At 48.3% G+C, this 20,461-nt stretch overlaps 1 protein-coding gene across 1 annotated transcript; it reads right to left on the bottom strand.

Annotated features, from left to right (window-relative positions):
- Nucleotides 1-7,750: 7,750 nt before the first annotated feature.
- On the bottom strand, nucleotides 7,751-20,407 carry BNIP1 (BCL2 interacting protein 1). Its single transcript, XM_004016873.6, has 6 exons — nucleotides 20,315-20,407; nucleotides 18,062-18,154; nucleotides 16,728-16,819; nucleotides 15,805-15,906; nucleotides 14,054-14,172; nucleotides 7,751-10,978 (listed from the first exon to the last, which is right to left on the bottom strand). The coding sequence occupies exons 1-6, from the start codon at nucleotides 20,396-20,398 to the stop codon at nucleotides 10,782-10,784; spliced, it is 687 nt and encodes a 228-aa protein (XP_004016922.1). The 5' UTR covers nucleotides 20,399-20,407; the 3' UTR covers nucleotides 7,751-10,781.
- Between the last annotated feature and the right edge of the window lie 54 nt (nucleotides 20,408-20,461).

The following is a 20,461-nucleotide window of genomic DNA, read 5'->3' as shown; positions in this document are numbered from 1 at the left end:
AAAGGTTGACCATACAAAGTGCAGGTGATGACACAGAATAACTGGAATTCACCCACACAGCTGGTAGGAATGCAAAATGGGGCAAACACTTTGAAAACACTTTGACAGTTCCTCGAAAATGTAAAGATACACTTATACGATCCAACCAGTGCTTTCCTAGGTATTTCACCACATACAAACAAAAGCATCAGTTTATACAGAGACTTCTACACGAAAGTGTACATCAACGTTACTTGTTCTAGCAAAGCCTGGAAATGCTCATTATGCAGTTTGGACAAACTGTGATACATTCACGTGATAAAATACTACCCAGCAACAAAAAGGGCTCGACAGTTGATACATTGAACAGCACAAGCGAACCTCAAAACACTTATCCGGAGTGAAGGAAGCCAGTGGTTACACTAAGTGAGAGGAGCCACAGTCCCAAAATAGTGTGATAGTGACAGGAAGCAGGTCGGTGGTTACCTGGAGAACATGCAGGAGCGGGGGAGGAACAGTGAGGGCCCACTGACCGCAAAGGGGCGCCCCGCTTCTGGGGGTAACGGGTATGCTTGTCACCTTGGTTGTGACTGTATGCGTATGTCAAAACTCAGTCGTGCAGTTTAATTATGTGCAGTCCATTAATTATCAATTTCATCTCAGTTAAACTGCTTTTAAAGTAAAAAAAAAAAAAAACAAAACCATAACAGTTCATACAACCTGAATTAATATATTTTTGAGAAAATAGAAAAGAAAAATGCACAATAATGTACTCCCAAATGTTAATGGCAGTTCTCTCTAGATGGGATTATGACTTCTTCCTAACTTTGAGGGGAGAATTTTGTTCTGATCAAATATGTGCTCACTCAGTCGTTGTCCAGCTCTTTGTGACCGCATGGACTGTAGCCCACCAGGCTTCTCTGTCCATGGGATTTTCCAGGCAAGAATACTGGAGTGGGTTGCCATTTCCTCCTGGAGGGGATCTTCCCAACCCAGGGATCGAACTCGTGTCTCCTGCCTCGCAGGCAGTTTCTTTACCTGCTGAGCCATCAGGGAGACTCCCGTGATTAAATACACTTGCCAGCTGTCCTGCAAGTGGCATGTCTTGTATTGCTTTCATAATATGAAACTGCACTCTGACCAAAGGATGCCTCCACTGACAAGAAGCATCCCACAGACAGCTTCCATTAACTGGGGTGAAACTCCTAAGCTAAGGCAATCTGGAAAGGGCCGGGCCTTTGGTGGTCGAACGCTCAGATGCACCCCATCACTACATCCCAAGGTTTGGAATCCACCAAACCCTAGCTAGCCCCTCTGATATCAGCCCCATGATTTCCTGGTGGGAACCAAGCCCTCCTGCCTTCCATTCCGGAAGCAGGGTTGTCTCCACCCCCGTGCTGGGCCTGACCAGTCAGGACATCCGGCCCCCTCGGCTGCAAGAATGAGGGCAGGGACCAAGGCAGGGATTTTCGGGAACTCTTAGAGAAAAGGCCCTCTCTTCTGGGGTTCCAAGCTAAGATGATGTAAGTCTGAAGCTACCTGTGGAGGAAGAGGGAGACTTGCCACCTCAGGCAAGTCCCCTTGAGAATAAAGCCAACATGGAGAGAAACAGGGAGATGAAGGGAGACGAGTTCCTAACATTGTAATTAGAGCACCTGAATCCAGGTGTGATTAAAGGCACTCTCCATGTTTTATGAGCCAGTGAATTCCCACCTAAGCAAAAGTTTAGGTGACTGCCCTGATCCTAAATGCCCCTCGCCAACCCCAGGTCAGCAGGCATCCTCACCCCCTCAACCCCTCCCTTTAAAGCTCTTCGGTGCTGGGTAGGGTCCGCATCAAGACGGAGCGGCTAGACCCTGCGCCCCTATTGTTTGCCTCCCTTATTCTTGCTGTTGAGAGAATTCCAGAGGCCTTGGAGCCCAGCTGCCTGATTTGAACGCTAGATCCATCAGCTCCTAGCTGTGTGATCTGGGGTACGTTTCTGGTCCTTTCTGGGTCTTAACTGCCTCAGCTATGATAACACTACCTACCTTATAGAATTCCTGGATTAAGTGAAAGAATAAGTAAGCAGTCAGTAAGTTTATTAACATCATCACCACCGCAGAACATAAACACCTCACCAAATACTGTTTTTGGATCTCATTATAATTGCTTACCATTCATTTTATTTTGACTACCTTTTACTGTTTCTAAGCAGTCTAAAAGAGTTGTCACTTTGCTCCCAGGGTTTCGGGGGCCCCTTCTAGGACACTCACCACCTGCTACTCTGTCTGGCTCCAGGTCTGTCTCCGACAGGCTGCAAGCTCTGCAAGGCAGGTGGAATTCTCAGTCCTCGGGACCTAGAAGAGTGTAGCCAGCATTCACATGCAGGAAGATTCTGGAATCACTAGGGGGATGAAGTCATTCAGGAAGGCAGTCAGAGCTTGCAGTGTCTAATGAGTCACACCTCCTTACTCCTCTGATCCCCTGGGTTCGAAACCTGTTTGGGTGGAGGCAGAGAATGCCCTGGAAGTGCTATGGAGTGCTAACCAGGAATACCCTTCTGAGAAGTGCTAACACTTCTGTCAGGAGCACGCTTGTTTTTCAGACCAGTCAAGCTGTCAGATTAAAACTGATGGGCCATTTCCTCAATTTTCAGCCCATATTTATTGGCTATTCTGTGGATTCATTTCATCCAGGGCAAAAAAACAACAACAAAAAAAACAACAAAAAACACCTATGGGGGAGGAGAGGAAGAGCAAAGACCTAATAATAAAAGAAGAGAACATTTTACACGGAGTTAATTCTACCCATTGACTTTTGTTTTCTAGATGGATTAGGAAAGATGACGAATTTGTCCTGGTCTGCTCTGTCCCACTCTCAGCCCTTGCCCATTTGGGACAATCGGCTCCATCCCTGGTCCTGAGTCCCTGCCAATCCCAGCATTCTCTTCTTGGCCTAAGCGCCATTTCCCCCAAAATAAAGTCTCAAAGGGAAAAGGGAGTGGATGCAGTGTCCATTGAGGTTATGGTGTGAGCTCTTGGCCTGAGTTTTGCCTTTTAATCCTCCCAGTGCCCCTAAGAGAGGTCAGCGCTGCCGGCTGTTCCTGTGCTCGAGAGGAGGGAACCACAGAGGGGCAACCGCTGCCAGGGAGAGGGCAGCTCACCCAGGCGGCACTTCTGACCACCCCCGCGGTGCTGTACTGACCCACACGGCAGGCCCTGGGGCTTTGCTGCTGGGTACTGAGAAGGGGGTGACAACACCCGCCTCCCCTCACCCCAGCCTGCAGCCCTTCATTCCCGACAGCATGGCTGAGACTCCTGCCTGGTATCTCTTAGATTAGCCCCCAGCTATTTTTATTCTGCCCCTTGCTGAGGGAAGAAACACAAGTTTGGACAAACCCTCAGGCTGGGCGCCAGGGGAGACCACCACTGCCAAGGAAGAAAACAGAGCTTATTTCACACCTTACTATCTTTTTAAAAACATCTTTTTTCCTTAGAAGCATTGCCAAATTGAGCCACCCTGCCAGACTGCCTCCAGCAGGGCCTTTTTGACCCCCTAAACTCACTCACACAACGGATGGGGGCAGACTTTCAGAGTCATGGGGACTTGTGCCTGTTGAATTAAAGTCCCATCTCCTGGGCTAGTGGGAAGAGGTGTTCTGGAGTGGTGCTTGCTGATGGGAAAAGGAACCGGAAGAGGAAGTGGGAGGGTGTCAGGAGCACAGGGAAGCCTAGAGAAAGCCAGGCTGTGCTGGGAGGGTGAGGTCAGGGCTGGGCTAGGGTGGGGACCTCAGGGATGTCTGAATGAAGGTGATGGGGTCCAGAGCTCACCTGAGAGGAGATAATGCTTTGAAAACTTTTTTCTACTTTTGAATCTTATTTATTGAAAATTTTAAAAATGTATTTTATTGAAGTGTAGTTGATTTACAATGTGCTCATTTCTGCTGTACAGCCGAGTGGCTCGGTTACACATATATTCTTCTTCATATTCCTTCTGTTATGGTTTAATCACAGGATACGGAGTATAGTGCCCTGTGCTACCCTATTTTTAAAGTTTTGTTTTGTTGGAGTTGGTTGCAATGCTGCTTCAGTTTCTGCTGTATGCACAGACATGTTCTTTTCCATAGTCTGTTTCCGGAATCCTTGATGATGCCCCTCTAGATGACAGTGACAGCTCCGAGGACATGGGTGGATGGCCTTGCCTTTGAGAAGAGGTAGTGCACGAGGGTGAGGAAGACCCAAGCCAGCACTTTAGGCTGAATAGAAGATAAAGCAACAGGAGGCAGGAGTAGCCGAGGAGGCAAGAGGAAAACAGAGAGGGGTGTGTCACAGAGGCGGGAGGTCTCCGGGGAGATGCAAGGAGCGCTGGCCAATGCTGAGGAGGTAGGCGGGGCGAAGGCCTTTAGACCAGCAACCTGGAGATAACTGATGACCTTAGCAGAGCTTGTTTTGGAGAGAATGATGGCAATCGTTTCAGTTCAGTTCAGTCACTCAGTTGAGTCCTACTCTTTGTGATCCCATGGACTGCCTCCCTGTCAATCAACAACTCCCTGAGTCTACTCAAACTCATGTCCATTGAGTTGGTGATGCCATCCAACCATTTCATCCTTTGTCATCCCCTTCTCCTCCCACCTTCGATCTTTCCCAGCATCAGGGTCTTTTCCAATAAGTCAGTTCTTTGCATCAGGTGGCCAAGTATTAGAGTTTCAGCTTCAGCATCAGTCCTTCCAATGAATATTCAGGACTGATTTCCTTTAGGATGGACTGGTTGGATCTCCTTGCAGTCCAAGGGACTCTCAAGAGTCTTCTCCAAAACCACAGTTCAAAAGCATCAATTCTTCATAATAAAAGACAGATTGAAGGAGCCTGGCGAGTGGGAGCTGAGAAGACGTGTCACAGAAGTCTGCAGAAAAAAGAAAGTCAAAGCAATGGCTCAAGAGGGAAACAAACTCTTCCATGTCTTTTCCAGAGGGACGCCCTCTGCCTGCACAGGTCCCCCCAGCCAGCACCCAGGACACCAGCTTCACTGTCATTCTGTGCTGTCCCGAAGGGCAGGGCCTCCATTACTATGCAGTCCTCGGGTGCCTAACACACACGGGGAGCTCAACAAACAGAAGATGCTTTGGATGATGTTGACCACAACAGTGACGACAGCAATGGAGACAATGACGGAAACGCAGACTCTTGAGGGTCGGAAACCTCCTGTTTGGAGGATTAGAGGAACAGGCAGACTCCGAGAAATCTCGCTGGCAGAGCGCCTCCTCTGCCTCTGGCCGTCTCCGTCGGTCCCTGTCTGCTGGCTCCTCTTTCCTCTTCATCCTTATTTCTTCTCTTCTATACTTAGGTCTCTGGGTGATTTCATCTGACCTCATGGCTTTAAATTCTGTGTGCCAGAGACTTCCAAATGGAGGATTTCCAAACCTGCCATCTGTCACTTTGACCTGGGTGTCTTTATGCAGGGCACAGCTTTTGAAAGAATGACCTGGCCCGAGGTCCAACATAAACGGATTAGAGTCAAATGGGACCGAGATGGCAGACAAGCCTAGACCTCGATCCTGAATCAGCCAGTGAAGCGGCACACCCAGAGGTGCCATGACACCAAGGCACTGTCAAAGACTAAGGCGCGGGTCGCGGCCCAAACCCTGGAAGCCTCCACCCCTTCCCCAGGATAGTTGGAATAACCCTCCCACTCATTAGCATATGAAGTTACCCAGCCTATAAAAACCATCCCACATTTTGCCGCCGCTCTCGCCCTCTGCGATGGAGGGTGCTGTGGAGTGTGCTTCCCTCCGAATCTGAATAACTACACTTCTTACCTATCACTTTGGCCCTCACTGAATTCTTTCTATGATGAGACATCAAGAATATGAGCTTTATTAGGCCCTGAAACCAGGTACCGCGGGTTTTGGCTGGGTTTGAGTTCCAGAATGTGTGTTCAAGTCCCAGTCTGAGATAAATGGTTTCATTGACACATCTCAATGTGTCCAAAGCCCAGCTCCTGACTGCCTTCCTCCTTTGGTTACTCAGGGCCAAAATCTCATAGTTCTTTTCTCTCCTTCTTTCAAAAATGATATCCATTCCTTCAGGAAACCCTGTCCCGCTGGGTTGGTTCTCCCTTCAAAATACCTCCAGAATGTGACCACCTCTCGCCACCTCCGCTGCTGTTGGCCAGGCGCAAGCCACTATCACCTGCCCCCAGGGTGGCCGCCGTTGGCCACCGAACTGGTCTCCCTGCCCTGCCTGTGTCCCCTTCACTTTTTTTTTTTTTTTAGAAACAAACATTTAAGACTTATTTATTTGGTTGCAAGGTCCCAGTTGCAGCACACGAATCTTCACTCTTTGTTGTAGCATGCGGGATCTTCAATTGTGGCACGTGAACTGTTATTTGCAGCCTGTGGGATCTAGTTCCCTTATCCGGGATCCAAGGTCCCCTTGCATGGGGATCTCACAGTCTTAGCCACTGGACCGCCAGGGAAGTCCTCAGCATCCCTTTCATTTTGTTATCGACACATAAGTCATATGAAGCCACTCCCCTGTCCCTTAGAGCACAAGGCCAGTCCTTCCACTGACCTACAAAGCAGTCATGATTTAGTCTCCCACTGTCTCCTTGACCACCTTTTACTCCTGTCCCTCTCACTCTCTGTTGTAGCCATGCTGACTTCCTTGCTAGTCCCCACATTTGCCAGTCATGGTCCAATTTTGTTTTTTTTCCCGCCAGATCAAGCAATTCTCCAACATCAGCTACCCACTCCAGTATTCTTGCCTGGAGAATCTCATGGGCAGAGGAGCCTGGAGGGCTACAGTTCAGAGTTGCAAAGAGTCAGACACAACTGAGCAACTAACACTTTCACTTTTTGTTCACCTGGAAATAGCATCAGATCTCCCATATTAAGTCCTCCGGGACTCCTCGAGGCCCCATTCCACCACCCCCACCTCGACTCCAACCACAAGTCCAGTTTGTCACCTGTTTCTGACCAACAGGCTGTAGATGGGAGGTTCCCATGAACCCCTCCTCCTTAGGTCTGATTAGTTTGTTAATGTGGCTCACAGAACTCAGAGAAACACTTAATTTACAAGAGCAGCACCAGCTTATCATAAAAGGAAGTAGCTCAGGAACTTTCAGATGGAAGAGATGCAAAGGCCTAGACGTACCCGAGGTGGAGTGTCCCCACTCTCCCAAAATGCACCTGTCCCCGCAGCCTCCAGATGCTCACCAACCTGGAGACTCTCTGAATCCCATCCTTCTGGTTTTGTGGAGGCTTCATTACATAGTCATGGTTGATTACATCACTGGCAATGGGTGACTGAACTCAGTCCCTGGCTCCTTTCCCATCCTTGCAGGTCAGGGGTGGGGCTGAGAGTTCCAACCCTCTAATTATGTGATTGTGTCCCCTTGGTCACCAAGCCCATCCTTAGTGCTCTCCCAAGTCACCTTATGAACATAACAAAAGACAATTTTATCACTTTCCTTCAGAACACATTCCTATGCTTTTAGGAGTTCTGTGCCAGGAACATGACGAAGATATTCAATATACTGAATATACTCAAACATATTCTGTATCTTATTAAAAATCAGTGTCACAGATGCTCTTACTGCAGTCCTTTGCTCTAGATGGTCCTGAGTGGTGCCTTCTTCCCCCAGCTGTTCACTCTGCTCAAACCCTGCCTCCTCAGTGAGGCCAACTGTGACCCCCTTACTTAATATTCCAAACCTTCCCTCCCTCCCCCTTTCCAAATCTCCATTAGCTAGTGCCACATTTCCCAAAACACTTATTTTCTAACACAATAAATAACTTCTCCAGTACTTTTTTTTTATTGAAGTGTATTCAGGTATCAATAATATTATTTTCAGGTATACAGCATCGTGATTCAGTATTTTTGCAGATTATACTCCATTTTATTACAAGATAATGGCTATAATTCTCTGTGCTATACCCTATATCCTTGTCTATCTACTTTACGCTCAGCAGTTGGTATGTCAACCCTATACTCCTCATGTGCCCCCTCCCTTACCTCTCCCCTTTGGCAACCCCATGCTACAAGTTCCAAGACGGCAGGGAGTCTTTGTTTTGTTCACTGAAGATCCCTAACACAGTGCCAGGGACAAAGTAGGTGTTCAGGAAATATCTGAATAAACAATCCCTTGAAGACTGTTCTAATACTTTAATACCACGACTATCGGCTCAGCAAAGTAAATAAAAGCTTGCCTTACTGTTTAACTTATGGTTGTCAGAGGGAAGGGATAATTAAGGACTTGGGAACGTCATGCACACACTGCTATGTTGAAAATGGATAACCAACAAAGACCTGTGGTATAGCACACGGCACGTATGTGCCAGCCTGGATGCGAGGTGGGTTTGGGGGAGAATGGGTGCATGTCTATGTGTGGCTGAGTCCTTTCGCTGTTCACCTGAAACCATCACAACATTGCTAATCAGCTATACCCCAATACAAAATGTTTTTGGTGTTGAAAGTTTTTTAATTTAAAAAAAAAAATTAAAAATTAAAAAGTGAATTAAGGTAATTCATGAAATGTCTCCCAAAAACTATACAGGTGAACTTTGTTCATTTGCATGTTTGCTTAAAAATATATATATAATGCAAGAAGATCCAAGCAGTCCATTCTGAAGGAGATCAACCCTAGGATTTCTCTGGAAGGAATGATGCTGAAGCTGAAACTCCAGTACTTTGGCCACCTCATGCGAAGAGTTGACTCATTGGAAAAGACTCTGATGCTGGGAGGGATTGGGGGTAGGAGGAGAAGGGGACAGAGGATGAGATGGCTGGATGGGATCACCAACTTGATGGACGCAACTCTGAGTGAACTCCGGGAGTTGGTGATGGACAGGGAGGCCTGGTGTGCTGCGATTCATGGGGTTGCAAAGAGTCGGACACGACTGAGCGACTGAACTGAACTGAACTGAACATTTCATTTGGATGAATGGAAATAGTCTACAGCAAGACCATAAGCATGAAATGTGAGCACTGCCCCCTCCTGGTGGAACATGGAGACGCGGCCTCCCACACTGCCAGCCCCAACGGGGACAAGTTAGGCTGGCATATGGGGGTTGAGAGACATGCTGTTGAAGGCGTTTCAAACTGGGTCAAACTCAACCTTATTTTCAGAAGGAGGCAAGAAGAGGAATAACGTATCAAAGGCAGAAGTTTAGGGAGTACACAGCCCACACATTTACATATCGTGAAGAGGATGTTGACAATTAGTGGGAAGGAGTAAAGAAAAATGTTAAGACAATCCTAAAATGATCACATCCATCTGCTGCACTTACAGCTGGAATCTGAGTGGGAATTTCCCATCTGTGCTTTAGTCTCAGCTTTAACTTGACTATAAATAAGACACACGCGTGCACAGCTTACAATGAGCAGCTTCTGGGCCAAGAGCTGTTTAAGGACGATCTATATAAACTGCGTGCACACACTAACTCAGAACCCACTCAGCACCCTAGTCAGTCTGAGGTGCGCAGCCGATCTCTCGTAACTTGGTCCCAGGATGATCGGACACTTCATAACAGAGGCCTTAACGCGGACACCCTCTGCTCAAACAGATGCAAACAGAACTTCCGATGCCCAGGCCAGCCTCCCCTGGAGAACCTAGCTGTTTGCCCCAGGAATTCTCAGGGCCCAGAGGCCTGACGGTGGCTGGACTGGGAAGCCTGTGGCTCAGTCAGACAGAAGCGGCACTTGCTACTTTGCATTCTTGTGTGATTCTCAGATGGACTCCACAAGCATCTACATATGGACCATCACCCGCCCGCCCAGGCAGGGAGGTTGAGGCTGAGTGGCCTAAGGTAACCTGCCACGGTCACATGGTTCCTCAGCGGCAGAACCAAGACTCAAAACCAACTCTCTTAACTAAGGTTCAAATCCACACGTTTCTTCCACTTTCTCCTCTGCCCCCACATTACCCTCCCAGGGCCTCTGGGGCTATAAATAGTGGGGGAGGCTGGGATTTTGTGGGTGAGGTCAGCCAGGCCTTTAGCACAAGGAGACACTAACATCTCCCAGCCGGGCCTAGCTTGGGCCCTGCTACCCGCCAGGTCTCAACAGAACTCAGGCCCAGACAGGCCCCAGCTTATCACTGGCTTCACTCTCTGGGTTATATTTAGCCCTGGCCCTCACAGAGAAAGGTGTGGGCCAGCCCCTGAGACGGCGCACATCCCAGCCACTGTGCGCAGAGAGGGCGTCCGCCTTGGCCTCTTCAGACGCTGCTGCGAGCCGCCGCCAGCGGGAGGTGCACCCTCCTCCCTGAGGGCCTGCGCGATCTTGTCTGTCTTGTGCGTTGAGGGGCCACGGCAGCCTCTAGAACTCTGTTTCTGTGTGGCTGTTGCTTGAAACTTCTTTGCTGAGCGAACAAGTGAATGATCTGAGTTCAAGTTCTAGATAGCTGGACTTCAAGAACAGGCACATGAATTCCCAGAGGAATGCCTTAGAAAACCAAATGCATTTCATGCTATTAAATAGTCAACTTTATTCAAGGAATGGATGTTTTCATCCTCCTTCTCCCCTTCTTCTCTTCCCTCCTCCAGATCTAGCATTAAGGCTGCAGAGGGGGAGGGGGACATGGGAGGCCGGCCCGGGTGTCCCACGCGATTTCACCCGCAGTGCGTGAGGGCTCTTGGCGTCCCTGCAGGGTCCCTCCTTGTCCTCTGCTCAGCCCGTCACACCAGCCCCCTGCAGAAACTCGCGGGGCTGTATCTCCATCTCACCTGCTGAGCACCTGAAGCAGGCTGGGGCCAGAGTTCAGGAGTGCGGCCAGACCCTGACAGCAGAGTTCAGAGGGCAGAAGCTGGCAGCTCTCAGATCTCACAAAAACGGAAAGAGCCGTTTTTTCAAAATATAGAGGACTGTAGCAAGGAAGAGGGCCAGTGCAAGGAAAATGAGAAGCTTGTCTGTCAGCTCTCGGCGATTATATTTTGTGATGAGCTTCCGTCCCAACTGGATGGTCCCTGACATGGATTTGAACTCTTCATTTGCATCCAGGATAGTCCGTGAAGAATTAACTGAAACAAAAGGGAGGGAGCATGACTCAGAAACTGTATGGCACGAAACCCAGAGACTTTGCTGGCTGGGTTCCCGGTGTAACACTGCGCTTGGGAGCAAGTTCCAGGGCCAGAACAAAAGATGTGAAGACAGGCAGCGCAGAGAAGCTCAGAACAAGGACAGGGCAAGGAGAGGCAGCTCCCTGGGTTCCATCCAGCTCAGGGAGGGATGAGGTCTGCTTACACACATGGTCACAGGGCCATAACTAGGGAGGACTCCTAACCTGACACCTTAAACCTCCTCCCAACGAGGACATCAACAGGGAAAAGGGCAGAAACACATTCCTTTTCTCACCACCAACCTCCACTTTCTGAAGGAGGCAGGCGCTGCTGAGAAAAACCGTTGGTCACAAAACTAACCCAGGGGACCGTGGACAGCACTGTGAGGTCTCTGTGGGGACAGGACTTTGCACCTGCGAGGTGCACCCTGCCAGGACGCCTGCTGGTCAGATCTGCTCTTTGCAGGATCGTGAAAGAGCTGGGGTGTCCTGGGCCCTGCTGCTCACCCTCGTACAAGCCAGTCCTTCAGTCCAGGGACGCTGGCTGTAGTGTTAAACACACGATGCCCGTGCTCCAGCCCCCTCGGAAACCTACGGAGAGGCATGCATCCCTTAAGGTTCACTGAGCCCCCGTGACAAATGAACTGGAGAGCCGGTTACTAGGCCTGACACCTGGGGAAGAAGGCGTACCTGGCAAGACTCCTCTATAAAGCCATCATGAGGATATCCCCGGAGTGAAACGCTGTCAAGTGAGAAGGCTGGGTGTGAAGGACAGCATGTGAGATGTTTCCATTTATGTAACAAAAGAGGGGATAACTAACACCTGCTTGTGCTAAGCACGCTGGAGAGTCTCAGGAGGCTACGAGACAAACTGGGAGCAGTGAGTGCCTCTGGGGAGCAGGCCAGGAGGTCTGAAGGCAGAGCTGTTCCCGCCTGTGCCGTCCAGAGCTGTGCAGCCGGTGCTGACTGCAACAAGTCACGCACCCCCTGAGGGAGTCAAAGGTGCCCCATCCAAACCGCAATGTCCCTATAGGCAAATACCCGCACGATTTCAGAGATTCAGTGCGAGAAAAGAAGAATGTAAAATGTCTCTCAATAATTTTCACTATGAATTGCATATTGAAATAAATATATTATTACAATCAATCTCATATATTTGTTTTTACTTTTTTTTAAAAATGTGCCTAGTGAAAATTTTAAGTATGTGGCTCCCATGACGTTTCTATGGGACAGTGCTGACCTGGAGGGTTTTTCCCTTAACTATGTCATTCATATTACCTTTTACAAAATTTCAAGCTAGTAAGCAAATAAACTACCAGAGGAAATGGAGCAGTAGCTTGAAAAACACAGAGGGGTACAAACAAACACTCGTGTAACAAAAGTCCCTCTCATTCCTCTTTCTCCATGCCTGCTGCCACACTGAAAACCTGGCTTTTCCTTTTAAACTTTCTTTAGAGAACTTTAACCATCACAAAAGCAGACAGAATAGAATCATGAAATGCCATGTGCCACTGCCCATACCCAAGAACCATCAACTCCTCGGTAATCCTGTCCCCAAACAATTCCGGCCCCGCTACAATTTTGCAGCAAATTGCAGACATCATATCCGTAATGGGCTTAAAAAAAAAAAAGACAAAAAACTTCAGTCCTAATAGATTTTTAAATCAAGCTGAATTTATGAGTCACAGGCAAGGATTAATAACCGTTCTTTCTTTGATGGCCATCTCGCCTATAACGTGTGCCCCCAAAACAACCCTCAACACCCCAGAAACCACCAGGATCTGTGTCCCCTTCTCAGCACGTAACTCTATGGTCAGTTTCTGATCCGCCTGCTGGGGGTGGGTACCTGTTACTCACACCAGAGCACAGAAGCCCTGGACTCCAGGGCCAGGTGGGCTCCTCCCTCTCACATTCCCCTCGGGCCATGGCCCCAGTGCACACTCAGAGGAGGTGACCAGCTGGTTCCAAGCCTAAATGCCCAGATGAGTTTCAAACATAGGCAGTGACCTCGGGGACAAGCTCCTTGGTTTCCTTTTTGTGTCTGCCTGTTAGGATAGTGCACTGGAAACAAACAAGCAAAAGAGTGGTTCAGAATTGCAGATAACTTCTAGGGGTGATAACGGTATTGCTTTTTGTTTCTTGTTTCAAAAGTCTCTTATCCTTTAGAAAGATATATGGAAGCATTTATACGGATGACGTCTGAGATTTGCTTCAAAGTCATCAAAACGGGGGCAGAGTGAAGACAGGGTTGAGGCTGGCCAGGAGCTGGCCACAGCCGCAGCTGGGTGGCGGCTCCTGGGAGTCGTGTCCCCGGCTCTCTACTTTCGGCTCTGTGCGACTCCTCCAAAGGTGTCTCAGAGTAAACCCTCTGCCTCTGTTCTCCTATAGGGAGGATGCTGGGAAAGCTGCTGGGGAGAACCAGATGGTCTCAAGAAGCTCAGCCTCTGACCGTATCTTTCAAAAGGAGCTCACAGGCCTTCCCTGGTTGTCCAGCAGGTAAGACTCCACGCTTCCACTGCAAAGGGCATGAGTTCGATCCCCAGTAGGGAAACTAGGATCCCACATGCTACACAGCGCAGCCAAAAGTAAAAAATATATATACAAATATATAAATAAAAGGAGCTCACAGGAAAAATAACATTGGGGAGTACAATTGTAAGTGGATGTCCTAGTAGACCAGCTGGCAGCCAATAACCGATCATCTCCCTGCCTGGCCAGAAGGGTCCCCAGAGCCGGAGATAAAAAATAGACTCTCAAGGCCCTCCTCCAGGACTGTTGGCACCCACTCTCCAGGAGAGAGCCTAGGAGTTCTTCCAAACATTTTGATGGGGTGTGTGGATCCTTCAGTACAACTATAAAAACCAAAAAGGGAAATGAGAGCAGTGCATCCCAACTGGGTAAGACCACGCTGTCACAGGAGTGAGAAGCCACACAGATCAGTGAAGGCGGGGCAGATGTGGGCAGAGGTGGAGGAGCCCAGGGGTGAGGGCCTGGAGCCCAGCGGCAGCCTCCCACTGCAGGCCTGGCCTGACTTTACCCAGCGTCTGCATGGCTTCCTCGCTCTGCTGGACCTGCTGGGACATCATCCTGCTGATCCCCATGAGGCTCTCTGTGATGGCGCTGGACGTCTGGGCCAGGCTCTCTTTGGCAGTTTTCCTAGAAGTACAGAGTAGGAGGAGGAATGTCAACAAAAGCCTGGCTCAAGAAAGCCCCGGATTCAAGCAAGATCCCACCTTCTAATCTATCGAATCAGCACGTTTTTTAAATGGTCATACTTAACGGTGGCAAAGGACTCCCCCTGACGGCTCAGGGGTGAAGAACCCACCTGCAGCGAGGAGACTCGGGAGACGTGGGTTTGATCCCTGGATTGAGAAGGTCCCCTCAAGGAGGAATGGCAACCCACTCTAGTATTCTTGCCTGGGAGAGTCCATGGACAGAGGAGCCTGGCGGGCCATAGTCCATGGGGTCACAAAGAGCCTGACATGACTGAGCGGCTCAGCACACCGCAGTGGTGGCAAGGGCATGCGAGCGCACGCACGTGAAGACTGCCGGTAGGGATGCCCACTGGTGCTCCTTCTGAGAGCCAGCTGGCGATGTGTGTTAGGGGCCTTAGCAATGCTCACGCCTTTGACCCAATAATCTCATCCCTGGGAATCTCTCCAAAGGAAATACACAGAATGTGGACAACGCTTTACGTACATGTGCCCTCGTGTGTTACTCATAATACAGACATAATGAGAAATATAAACACACACAAGCAGGGGATTAGTTATAAAGAGCTTTTTAAAAAAACAGGCAAATCTTTGTGAAGATAATAATACTAAGTGAAGACTAGGAGACTATGTTTAAAGCTCAGTTCAGTTCAGTCGCTCCGTCGTGTCCGACTCTTTGCGACCCCATGGACTGCAGCACGCCAGGCCTCCCTGTCCATCACCAGCTCCCAGAGCTTACTCAAACTCATGTCCATTGAGTCGGTGATGCCATCCAATCATCTCTTTCTCTGTCATCCCTTTCTCCTCCTGCCCTCAATCTTTGCCAGCATCAGGGTCTTTTCCAATGAGTCAGTTCTTTGCATCAGGTCCAAAGTACCGGAGCTTCAGCTTCAACATCAGTCCTTCCAATGAACATTCAGGACTGATTTCCTTTAGGATTGATTGGCTGATCTCCTTTCAGTCCAAGGGACTCTCAAGAGTTCTCCAACATCACAGTTCAAAAGCATCAATTCTTCGGTGCTCAGCCTTCTTTATGGCCCAACTCTGACATCCAAACATGACCACTGGAAAAACCATAGCTTTGACTATATACACCTTTTGACAAAGTAATGTCTCTGCTTTTTAATATGCTGTCTAGGTTGGTCACAGGTTTTTTTCCAAGCGTCTTTTAACTTCATGGCTGCAGTCACCATCTGCAATGATTTTGGAGCCCAAGAAAATAAAGTCTGTCACAGTTTCCATTGTTTCCCCATCTATTTGCCATGAAGTGATGGGACGAGATAATATATGGTACCATGCTGATTTTATAAAAAATATGGAAGAAAAAATAATGAAAGGAGGCAATATATCAAAATAGTTGTGAACAGCACAATTCATACTTTCACTTTGTGATTCACATTTTAATTTTACCAATTTACTAAAAACAAGAATGTATTTCTTTTATAGTTAAAAAAATTACTTATAAAATATCAATTTTATGCTGAAAACAAGAGAGGGTTCCCCACAGTAGGTTTTGCACCTTGCCAACTGCTGTCTATTCTGTCATCAAAACCCAGAAAGACAAGAAGATACATACCTTTGCCGGAATAGGTCTCCTCCCTGGAGAAGTTCTGCTTTCTCTAGGTTGTCGATAGCAATTTTGCAAGTGAGGTTAGCCTTCCTCCATGAGGTCTGATTGCTGGAATTACAAAAGCCATGTGTGAGTTTCTCTTGATGCCGACAGGCTGTCAGTCAGTTCAAGTCACAGTAGCCTTCCAGCCAGGGAGTGATGGGGAGGCTACCTGTGTGTAGCCCAGAGTCCGTCACCCTTCCCACCATGTCCTCTTCTTGGCTGCCCCAGAAACTGTTTCCATTCTCCTACCACCCACAACAGTCCCTCTCCCCCAGGGCAGCCAGAGGGAGAAGACCGGTCACAGCGTCCCTGTGCTTACAGCCTGCAATGGCTCCACTAAAGGGAAACAGCCAAACTGCCCAGCTGGGCGCACGCGGCCCCGTTCAAAGTCATCTCCTACACATTACTGTTCTGCCCGCGGCGTGGCTTGGTTCTGCTCCTGGAGAACTATGCCTTGTTCATCTTTGTTTCACCAGTACCCAGGACAACAGTTATTGACCCATTAGCTGCTCCATCAATATAGGCAGTAAGAAGTAGAAAAATCAGTATAAGACAGTTTTATTCAATATTTCTTCAAGGTTTGCTGTTCTTTACACCAGTGGTCCCCAATCATTTTGGCACCTTTGGTGGACTTTTTCTGCTATCAATTCTCTTTAGATTAAAAAGGACCCTATATTACAAAAGCAACGAATTTTTTGCTTTTAAAAAAATATAAAATACAGCATAATGTTAAATATGCTTTTGTACACTATACACAGTCCCAGCTACCAAAGAGCCCCGGCTTACCCCCTAGCTTCAGCAGGTTTATTAGGCAAACTCAGGCACAAGCCTCACCGGGAGCAGGGGGCCCAGCGGAGGCCACTGGCCGGAGGCCAGGCCCCACCCACCTGAGCATCTGCTTTTTGTGATTCTCCACTTCTTGGAGCAGAACTTGCTTCTCTGACTCTTTGTCTTGCTCTTTAGCCGACTGCTCAAGCTCCTTTGGGAGGAAATCAGCTCTAAGTTAAAATGATTTTGAAAGGTAATGAAAAACTGGAAAGCACTTCTATTTCTACCAGTTATGCAACAGCACTTGAAAACCCTCCTAGAACAGAAGACTCAGGAATGCTGGTTCATACACAACAAACATCCTTTTACATAGAAAGCTGTCTAAAAAGAAAGAAAGGACCATCCTCAAGAACTCAAAATGAGAAAGAAACTATGAGTCAGAGCAGCCTTCCTGTGAGGGGTGTGAGGCTGCCCTGGAGCAGGGGATGCGTTCCTGCGTTCCTGCGGTCCAGGACGTGCCTGAAAGGAAAAGGGAAAAAACTACAGTAACATAGGAGCCTACTGATCCCACTCTGAGATATGATGGAAATAACACACTGCTATTTGTTTCTACAGGCTCTCAGTCTTGGTACATATTTCAGACTGAATGGCAAACACGGCTTTCAAGTCCATGTGGGGACAGAAAACAAAGCTTTGGCCACCTGAAGCTGGGAACTGGAACTGAGACCACTGCAAAGCCAGGAGCACAAAGGGATACAAATACCCTCAGTGAAAAGGTGAGCTAGGAAAACGTCTGTCAACCAGCACAGAGAAGTTGTGGAGTTTTCTGTTGTGAGACGTGGCTAGAGGGATATAAATGTCTCTCCCGATTATAACCATGGCACTCCCCTCACATGGATCGAGGGTCCAAGTTCATCCTTCCTGAGTGGTTCAAGAACCTCCACAAGGAGAAACAAACATAAAAAGTGCTCCCAGACCTGTGGTAATCCCAGGAGACCTGGCAAAAGCAAATGCAAAAACCTCTGAAGAGACATTCAACCCAGGTCGCACGAAAGCCCCACAGGTAAGGCCTTCTGAAAAGAAAGACTCAGAGCCCCAAATAATCAAACCCCAGGACACAGCCACCCACCTCAGTGAGGGGCAGCAGCCCTCACTTTCTTTTCCTCTAGAACTCTCTCTGCTTCTCTGTGACAGAACTTCCATTTCCCCCACCTTGCCTCCCTCCCTCCCTTCTTCCCACACACCCATTCTTCCACTCAACGATGGTGCTCAATCTGTACCATCATGAGGGATACGCAGCGATCACCAGGAACAGGCCTGCTGTCATTGAGTTTACGCTCCATTAAAGAATCTAGATTTTAAACAAATCATTAACTTAACACAATGCAAAACCTCTCCAATGCACTTTCTTTTCTTTCCCCAGGCGCAGCGTCCCAGCTGCGCACTCACTCACCTGTATTCTGTGCCGCAGTTGCTGAAACTTCTCTTTCACTTTAGTGTTCAGTTCGGTAAGTGCACTTAATGGTCCTGAACAATCTCGAATATCCTAGGAGACATTGAAGAGATGAACGGGCCTTTCTCAAGGCAATGAGAGGAAATGACACCAGCTGTACAATGAGAGAGCTGGCTTAGACCACAACTAAGTTGGACCTACTGGCTGTAATTCATCCTAATCTCTGCTGTTTACCTCTGTAACACAAGCAGAAGCATTATAATTTACTTTTTTTTCATCCCTCTTTGGAGTCAAGTCTGAGCGAGCAACATAGAAGCATAAGCAGAAAGACAACAGTGCGACTTCCCTGGTGGTACAGTGGATAGGAAATCCGATGCTGCGGAGCAACTAAGCCCGCACACCACAGCTGCGGAGCCTGCCTCTGCAACTACCGAAGCCCTGCGGGGCCTAGAGCCTGTGCTCCGGAACAAGAGAAGCTGCAGCAATGAGAAGCGCATGCGCTGCAACAAAGAGTAGCCCCTGCTTGTGCGGTCAGCGAAAGCCCATGCGCAGCAGCGAAGACTCAGTGCAACCAAAAATTAATTAATAAACACGTTTTTAAAACCAGAAACGGACTAAGGAACTAATAAGTCTTGATGTTTAACAGAACAGCATCCAGCCATTATGAAAGACTTAAAGCAGCTTGCATATCCGACAAGAACGAACACCTGAGAGGGCACCATAACTTCAGGTCTTTCCAACCTAAAAATGAGGATGCTAAATTCTCGGCATATGACAAGACGAACCTCTTTAACTGCTTGAACTGATTTTACACACCATCTATTAATATGATAAATCACACAGTTTACAGACATGTTCAAATGTAGATTTCGAATTTGTTTCTGGACATTCAGAATTACCAGGGCCAGGTAAAAAGTAGGCCCTAGAGTCAGACCATGTGGATTCAAATTCTAGTTGCAGCAATTTATCAGATGTATAATCCTGAAAAAGTTACTGAAGCTTCTGTGTCTGTTTACCCATCATTACCCACTTCATAACCAGGTACCCACATAAAGGGCTTAGCAGGAGTTGCCACACTGTAAGGATGTGCTAAATCTAGCTATAATCAATTGTTCTCTTCAGGAGAAAGTGAATCTTGGAGAGTGCAAAATGGGGCTGAGGAAATTTAGATCACCTGAAAAGCCAGTTTCCTTTTTATGAATCCTAAATTAATTCTTCTAGAATTGGCCCAGATGTTTTGTAGTTAATACATGGGAAAGGTGAAGTTCAAAAAGTTTAAATGTTTGTATCAAGTTGTTCTTGTTCTCTGGATTACTCATTAAATCACAGTTCCATGCAACATTTAACGGCTATTAATTTGGTTTATTTTGCACCTGATTTCCGTAGGGAGCTTACTTTCCTTCACCTTTTACCACAGCTAGATGAAGACTCTTACTTAGCATCTAAGGTTGAGTAACACTGCTGGAAATGGAAACCATTTGCCCAAAAGAAAGGTTTAAAACTCTTGGTTTCTTTTTGATAAACTAAAGGAACTATTTCTACATTCCCAACTCTTGCCTATGCCAACTGGTTTACTGAACTATTACCTTCTACCCTTAATTGGCTTAGGCAAAGGATCTCAATCGCCCCATCAGTTAAACGAAGTAGACGCCAAGAATTTTTTCTAGGATGACTTTCATTGTCCGCGTCCCAGTTTTGCCATTATCTACTTTCTGCTCAGGCAGACTCCTTCCTCATTTACAAAATCACAACTACGGTCTAGGTCACGTTCATTTCACCCAGTACCTCCTGTGCCAGGTGGCCTTTGGTGCCACGGGGCATCAGACCAGCAGGGGGCGAGGCTGATGGCCCACAGGACGCTACTGAAGCATGAGGAGGACGGGATCAGAAGGCGGGGCCAGGCAGGATGACAGGTATGTTTTGAGGCTGGCTGGGGGGTGGCGAGGTGACGGCCAGGGGTGTGTAGGGGAGCGGCCACATAGGGGAAGCCCAGTTAGGAGTGGAGGTAGAGGACGGGGTGTCCTGGAAGAGGGCGAGCTAACGGCAGTCGGACGGAATACCAAAGCCAACGATCCAGGGGAGGGGCCATGGGGCGAGACAGTTGAGGGGTAGCGGGCAGGGAGCTGGGCCAGTGGCCTCGGAGACATGACCAAGGGCGGAAAGCTCGGGAGTAAGGCCGCTGAGCTCACAGAAGGCCAGCTGAGCTGGGATTTAGGGCTTCTGGACCCTGGCGGGGACCCCGGGCATTAGTACCTGGATAAGCGCCTTCACCTCCAGATCGAATTTGACAATCTCTTGGTTACAGATACGGACGTGGACATCTTGGGCAGCAGCCATGTTGGAAATGCCGGCTACGGGAAGCCGCGGAGCCCAAGTTCCAACGCGTTTTCGCACCGGTTT

This window comes from Ovis aries, chromosome 16 (assembly GCF_016772045.2).
Source record: "Ovis aries strain OAR_USU_Benz2616 breed Rambouillet chromosome 16, ARS-UI_Ramb_v3.0, whole genome shotgun sequence".
Taxonomy (NCBI): domain Eukaryota; kingdom Metazoa; phylum Chordata; class Mammalia; order Artiodactyla; family Bovidae; genus Ovis; species Ovis aries.
The sequence above is the reverse complement of the archived record's forward strand: the minus strand, read 5'-3'. Positions and strand labels throughout refer to the sequence as shown.